Source organism: Lipotes vexillifer, unplaced genomic scaffold (genome assembly GCF_000442215.2).
Source record: "Lipotes vexillifer unplaced genomic scaffold, Lipotes_vexillifer_v1.1 scaffold42, whole genome shotgun sequence".
Taxonomy (NCBI): Eukaryota; Metazoa; Chordata; class Mammalia; order Artiodactyla; family Lipotidae; genus Lipotes; species Lipotes vexillifer.
The window spans coordinates 2,304,358-2,311,069 of NW_006783436.1; the positions used below are offsets into that span (position 1 = coordinate 2,304,358).

General features: G+C 40.5%; 1 protein-coding gene across 1 annotated transcript in view; it reads right to left on the minus strand.

Annotated features, from left to right (window-relative positions):
- Window positions 1–5,106: 5,106 nt before the first annotated feature.
- The window catches only part of SPATA18 (spermatogenesis associated 18), a 30,348-nt gene continuing 28,742 nt past the window's right edge, over window positions 5,107–6,712 (minus strand). Inside the window, exon 12 of the mRNA XM_007456105.1 lies at window positions 5,107–5,232. Coding sequence (XP_007456167.1) covers window positions 5,107–5,232 — 126 coding nt within the window. The remainder of the gene's footprint in view (window positions 5,233–6,712) is intronic.

The window sequence follows — 6,712 nt, forward strand, 5'->3', positions numbered from 1 at the left end:
TTCCCACTAGCTATCTATTTTACATTTGGTAGTATATATACGTCCATGCCACTCTCTCACTTCATCCCAGCTTACCCTTCCCCCTCCCTGTGTCCTCAAGTCCATTCTCTACATCTGCGTCTTTATTCCTGTCCTGCCCCTAAGTTCTTCAGAACCTTTTCTTTTTTTCCTTAGATTCCATATATATGTGTTAGCATACGGTATTTTTCTCTTTCTGACTTACTTCACTCTGTATGACAGTCTCTAGGTACATCCACCTCACTACGAATAACTCAATTTCATTTCTTTTTATGGCTGAGTAATATTCCATTGTATATATGTGGCACATCTTCTTTATCCATTCACCTGTCGATGGACACTTAGGTTGCTTCCATGTCCTGGCTATTGTAAATAGTGCTGCAATGAACATTGTGGTACATGACTCTTTTTGAATTACGGTTTTCTGGGGGTATATGCCCAGTAGTGGGATTTCTGAGTCATATGGTAGTTCTATTTTTAGATTTTTAAGGAGCCTCCATACCGTTTTCCATAGTGGCTGTATCCATTTACATTCCCACCAACAGTGCAAGAGGGTTCCCTTTTCTCCACGTCCTCTCCAGCATTTATTGTTTGTAGATTTTTTTGATGATGGCCATTCTGACTGAGGTGATATCTAATTGTAGTTTTGATTTTCATTTCTCTAATGATTAGTGGTGTTGAGCATCCTTCCATGTGTTTGTGGGCTGCCTGGTTTTGATACACTAATTGCCAGTAATACTATGGAAAGTATGATGTTCATGCTGGCACCCAGGGGACAATTTTTATTTTTTACTTTTTTATTTTTTTGTGGTATGCGGGCCTCTCACTGTTGTGGCCTCTCCCGTTGCGGAGCACAGGCTCCGGACGTGCAGGCTCAGCGGCCATGGCTCACGGGTGCAGCCGCTCCGCGGCATGTGGGATCTTCCCAGACCGGGGCACTAACCCGTGTCCCCTGCATCAGCAGGCGGACTCTCAACCACTGCGCCACCAGGGAAGCTCATGGGGGTCAATTTTTTAAGCGTAAAATTATCGCATCACACTGCATTTGAAAGAAAATTAGTTCCGGCTTCATTTTCGATACCCCTATTCACTCAATGTATTAAGGCCAACAGCCTTCACCGTTTTGGTATTTAAATGGCATACGCTGAATGTCACTTACCCATATGGTTCCTGGGCTCACATTTCAATGACCTAATGCAGTTTGGAATACTAGCTTCTTAAAATCTCCGTAACACATTACCCTTAACTATAGGTATGATATTATTCAAAGTTGTACTACTAAGAAGTCTTCCATTCAACCCAAACTTTATAGAACACTATTGGCAGCAATCTGCCTTGTGAAGGATTTGCAGGTACCTAAAAGTGAATCATAATGCTCTGCAACTTGCCATTTCTTAGGAATATGGCAGGTGGAGGACACAGCTGCGGTAATTGGAAGTATTAGATGGATCTCTGGGCCCCTCCCCCCGCACTCATTTTATGGTTGATGATGATCTTCGGATTATAGTTTCAGTAGATACTTGTAAAAAGACAAATTCACCTGTGGATGACATAACTGAGTTACATTCTTTTGTGAAGTTCACCATTTCTCCCATTGTCTTGCATAACTTTCTTATATATAGGTATTTGCCCCCCAAATTAATTCTTCAATTGATATGTGGCACTCTCTCTTTTAAATTTGCTCTACTGGCTGTATTTTTTTTTTCTTTCTTCCATCATGTATGCTCTCTATGACAGGAAAAACACAAAGGAATGCAACTGGACATGAGATTAAGCTCCAGAAGAGCCCGAACCGTGTCCATCACTACATCCCTAGCAGTATATACTGTATCTAGCACACAGGAGGTGCTCATTGAACTTGTGAATGTATGAATGAATGAATGAACAAACAAACCAATAAACAAAAGAACTGATGCTATAGGCCATGGAGGAACAAAAGAAAACAGGAGAGAATATTATTCTGAAATAAAGGCTTGGAAGAAGACCCCATGGTGTATTGGATGAACAGGTTCCTAACCTATTTTACACTGAAGACAACCTGGATTTCTCGTGGGGAGAAACTGAAATAATGTACATAAAAACAGTATAGAACTACTAAGAGAGTGTCTTGAATATGAAGGCAATGAATTGTGAATAAAATAAGCTGAAGCTGATAATTAAGCTGCAGCATGGAATCACAGCATCACAGAGTCAACCCCAGAGCAGAGGCACCATTGATATTTATTGAGGGAATTTGTGGCCCTGGTTCAGACCTCAGAAAATGGAGATGGGTGAAGGGAATCTGCAAGGAAAGCAGTTCATTGCAAAGAACCTACAAGTACAGAAGCACTTTTTTTCTTAATTTCATTATTAGATGTTAAACTGATAATACAAAAACTAACATTTATCCAGGTTACAAAGAAAGAGCTTATCACTTTTCAAAGTCACCTAGGTTAAGGTGCACACCCTGATGAAATGAGTAGAGGTCAGCCTCCCTTGGTTTTGTGGATCCTTTCCAAAAATTAGTCTAGACTAACTGCCATGTCCTGTGCAATTACGGATCAGATCAGAGACTTGAGAAATGGCAAGTGGCCAGACAGGGTACAAAGCAAATAAACTGAGTACATGACCTTTTTCCCAATCAGATGCATTCCCATATTTCACTCCTAAAAAATTCTGATATGTAGGCATTCTCAAAATCTCTTTAGTGAGATTTTAGAAAAGACCTTTTAATATATAACACATATAACACATTCTATGGTTTTAATATACACCAGCTTCTCCAGGAATGCATTTACTATGTAAATTAAGGCACAGCTGTAAGTTTTTGTTCAAAACTTTACCAAGAGTTTTTCATCATTTCAGAAAACCCATGACATTAGTGTTTATGATATTTTGCCAGTACAATGCACACTGATCTGCACTTGTAGCTAGTAATTCTACATAAAGGCGTAAGCATCTGATGACTTTATCTTCCGGGATAGTCATACCCAAGCTTTTTTGTTGAAATACATTCTATTTTATTAAAAACTGCTTTCCTTTTTTCCCATTTATATTACAGTTCAAGTACTATATTCGTTGTTTAAAAGTATATATGCCTATAAATCATATTAACGTTGAACATCATTTCAGAATAGCCAAAATAAAATATTTGTTATGAAAGAGGGCATGAGTCTGGGAGGGTTGAGAGAACCACTGATCCCATCCACCCTCGCTATCAAGTGAAACTGAGGCTCAGAGAGATGCAGTAACTTGCTTAAGGCCACCAAACAAGCTGATGACCAAGTCAGAACTGGAGTTACCTGAGCACTGGGTAGAACAATTAAGTTCACGCTTCAGAATGAGTTGGTGACCATTAGACCCAAAGGGTGGAGACTGGGGAGGTCTCTCCCCGTCCCTGTGTCCCAGCACAAGAGGCAAGATGCTTTAGAGAAGATTTTATTTTTGGTTTATTGTGCGGTTTTTTGTTTGTTTGTTTTCACCTAAAAAGCCCCAGGTGCTGGGCCTGGTGCTGAGATTACACAAACTGAGCTGTGACCAGTTCAGCGCTTCTCTCTAAAAGGCACACAGCAAAAGCTGTCATTTGCAAAGCTTGTGTTTAAAACCAGCATTAAAGTGAAAAGAATTTAAAAACAAAAACAAAAACAGAAAGAACAGTATACATCTTGAGAAAGCAACATTCCATTATAATCTTGAATGTGAACTTTTTCAACAGCACTTCACAGTGAAGAAATCAAGGGATAGACATTCAATTTAAAATCCACAAACGGTACCCTTAGCTTTTAGCCTTGACTTTAAGTGTTTTTAGTCAGATGGAGTTCTTATGCGGTCTGAGTTTGTAAACAACCAGGTGGCATAGGTAATGGGTGTGTCCCAGGAAGCTTTTATATTTCACACGTACATTAAAACTGCCCGAAATATTCCCAGGAGATAAACACAAGGTAATTAACAGTTATCTCCAAACTGGACTCTATCCAAATCACAGCTCTGCATTTATGAAGCAAGAGAATTCTCTCAAGTAAGTAGCTTCAACAAACAGTGCTCAACTCGGCCACACTGGGCACTTCACAGTAAGAAAAGAGAAGCAAGCCAATGAACTATATTCTCCTAAATCATCATCACCTACCTTTAGCCTGAAGTCACTGCTATGCTCTAAGCTGTCTTCCAAACCCCCAAAGAAAATTAAAACATCCCAGATTGTTTTCCAGTTAAAGCTAAAACCAGCAATTATAATATTTATGATCAGTTTATAAACTGAAATGACTCCTCTTGTCTTTTGGACTCAGCACACGGTAAAGATTTTCCACTTTAGTTCTTGTAGTTGCTATAAAACCTTGTATTTCAGGATGAGAATCCCGTACCTGTGTAATGGACTTTGCTTCAAATGAATATGATCCTAAATACCTAGGCAATTTGTTTTTTTCTTTCTTTGTTTGTTTGTTTGCTTTTTGCTGTACGCGGGCCCCTCACTGTTGTGGCCTCTCCCATTGCGGAGCACAGGCTCCGGCTCAGCGGCCATGGCTCACGGGCCCAGCCACTCCGTGGCATGTGGGGTCCTCCCTTACCGGGGCACGAGCCCATGTCCCCCGCATCAGCAGGAGGACTCTCAACCACTGCGCCACCAGGGAAGCCCTAGGCAATTGTTTTTTACCAAATTAATGGAATCTGTATCTATAAAATAAAATAAAATGCGATATATCTGAAGTTACAAATGCACTAAGCCAAAACATTTAACTCTCTGTGTGAAGTGATACACAGAATTGCCTTTTCACATTATTTTAAGTGAGGTCTGAGGCAGACAGCAGGCAGGTGGAGGCACTGGGTAAGTTGGCCGTTGCAGACATCCTGGGCAGAGGAACATGGCTGGTGGTTTTAAAACCCTAGGGAGAAAAGTAAACGGTTCATTATTACGGTCCATTTCTTAGACTTTCTTTTGGGAAGACCTAAAAGAAAGGTGGATGGTTAATCTAAGTTTACATCAATCAAATCTCTCCATGAGAGCCTCTCCCGGTGTCACCCACGGCACCCGCTGTGGTACCATCCGCGAGAAGGCCCAGAAATAAAAGGTGTGAGGTGGAGGTGAGGAACATTCTCCAAGGAGCAAAACATTCACTTTGCTGCACGATGCTGAGTTCGAAAAGCAACAATAAAAAGCAGAGACTTTGTTCCATCTAGACCATCCGACTTACTTGGCAATTCACACCTTATCGGGGAAGGACTCCGGCTTCGAGATATCTGGAAAATATAAAAGTGTAGTGCGAATTACACAGTAGATGGAGCTCAAAGAAAGAATTCCTTTGAGGTTTTTTTCCTAAAACCAGCTAAAGAGTTTATCTGAAGCAGTTTAGAACTATGATGGTTTCCCCCTAAGGTTGAGCGCTGTGATTCTTTTTATACCTCCTGAAGTAAATGGACACTCAACTTAGCTTAAATTATATTATTAACTAAAAGCTGAGCTCCGTGGCCTAGTTGATTATTGGTTTTTGTTGCTGCGGTTGTCTTTAGTGGTTGCTAAACACTTTGAGACTGGATGCTCACTGGCCATACTGGAGTCTGTGCTTTCCAGAAAATACTTATTATTATTATTAATTAAAGCTAAAATGATCCAATACTCTCTGGAACATCCTTTATATGAATTATGTCATGTGTCCAAAATGCTGTCCTATTAAGGAGGGTCACTGGGAAGCCAGAAAAGAGCCATTTTTCAAATCTCACCTTTGCTTTCACTGAGGAAAACCTACCCCCATACCTACAAGCCTGCGATAGCTCGGAAATAACTGACCACAATGATCATTCTTGCTGTGAGCTTTCAAGCACTTTAGATAAATAGACATTAACAAAGATGGAAGCTGTTCTGGATATGAGGTCTCAAACAAGTCAACCAGATTAACCAAAAATGTTTGTACCGGGCTTGTCGTAAAGAGATGATGCTGGAAAGGGACAGGATTTTGGCAGCAGTTTCACCTTTGAGCGTCTACTTTAGTCTATCAAAAGTTTAAGTCTGCTCTCCCTGGCACAAAGTAGGAAAAAGAGATGATGGGTTCAAACATAGCTCTCCCTGGGCACAAAGTAGGAAAAAGAGATGATGGGTTCAAACATATCTAGGTACTTATTACAGAGGGACATTACCCATTGCTAAGCTTTCCAATGAGGGTACAGAGTTAAAATTTGCCATGGCTGTGAGTGCAACAGGTGTCTAATATGGCTCTTTCTTCTGACAGAACACTTCCCCTTAGAATGAGCATTGTGATTCTTCCAGTATAAAACTCATAATATGTCTTTTTAATTTATCAGCCCATTAAATGTACTCTCCTGTTGCTTTCTCCTACTGTGAATACCTATTGGCAATAAGGATAATTAAGTTATATTAAAATCAGCAAGAGCTAAAGAACTGTGTCTGACGCATGGCTTTCCATTCTCAGGCCATTTCTTTCATGTGGCTAGTCGTCCCCAGTTTCCCAGCCCACAAAAATTCTGCCAGATCACACAACAACTCCACTGTGAACTAAATCCAGAGGGAATCTCTACCTTCTCCGACAGCTGTAACATTCAGTTACTTTGTTGAAATCATACTGATCTTCCTATATTGAAACCCATTCAGGGAAGAAACCATGTTTTTTTTGTTTTTTTGTTTTTGTTTTTTTTTGTGGTACGCGAGCCTCTCACTGTTGTGGCCTCTCCCGTTGCAGAGCACAGGCTCCAGATGCGCAGGCCC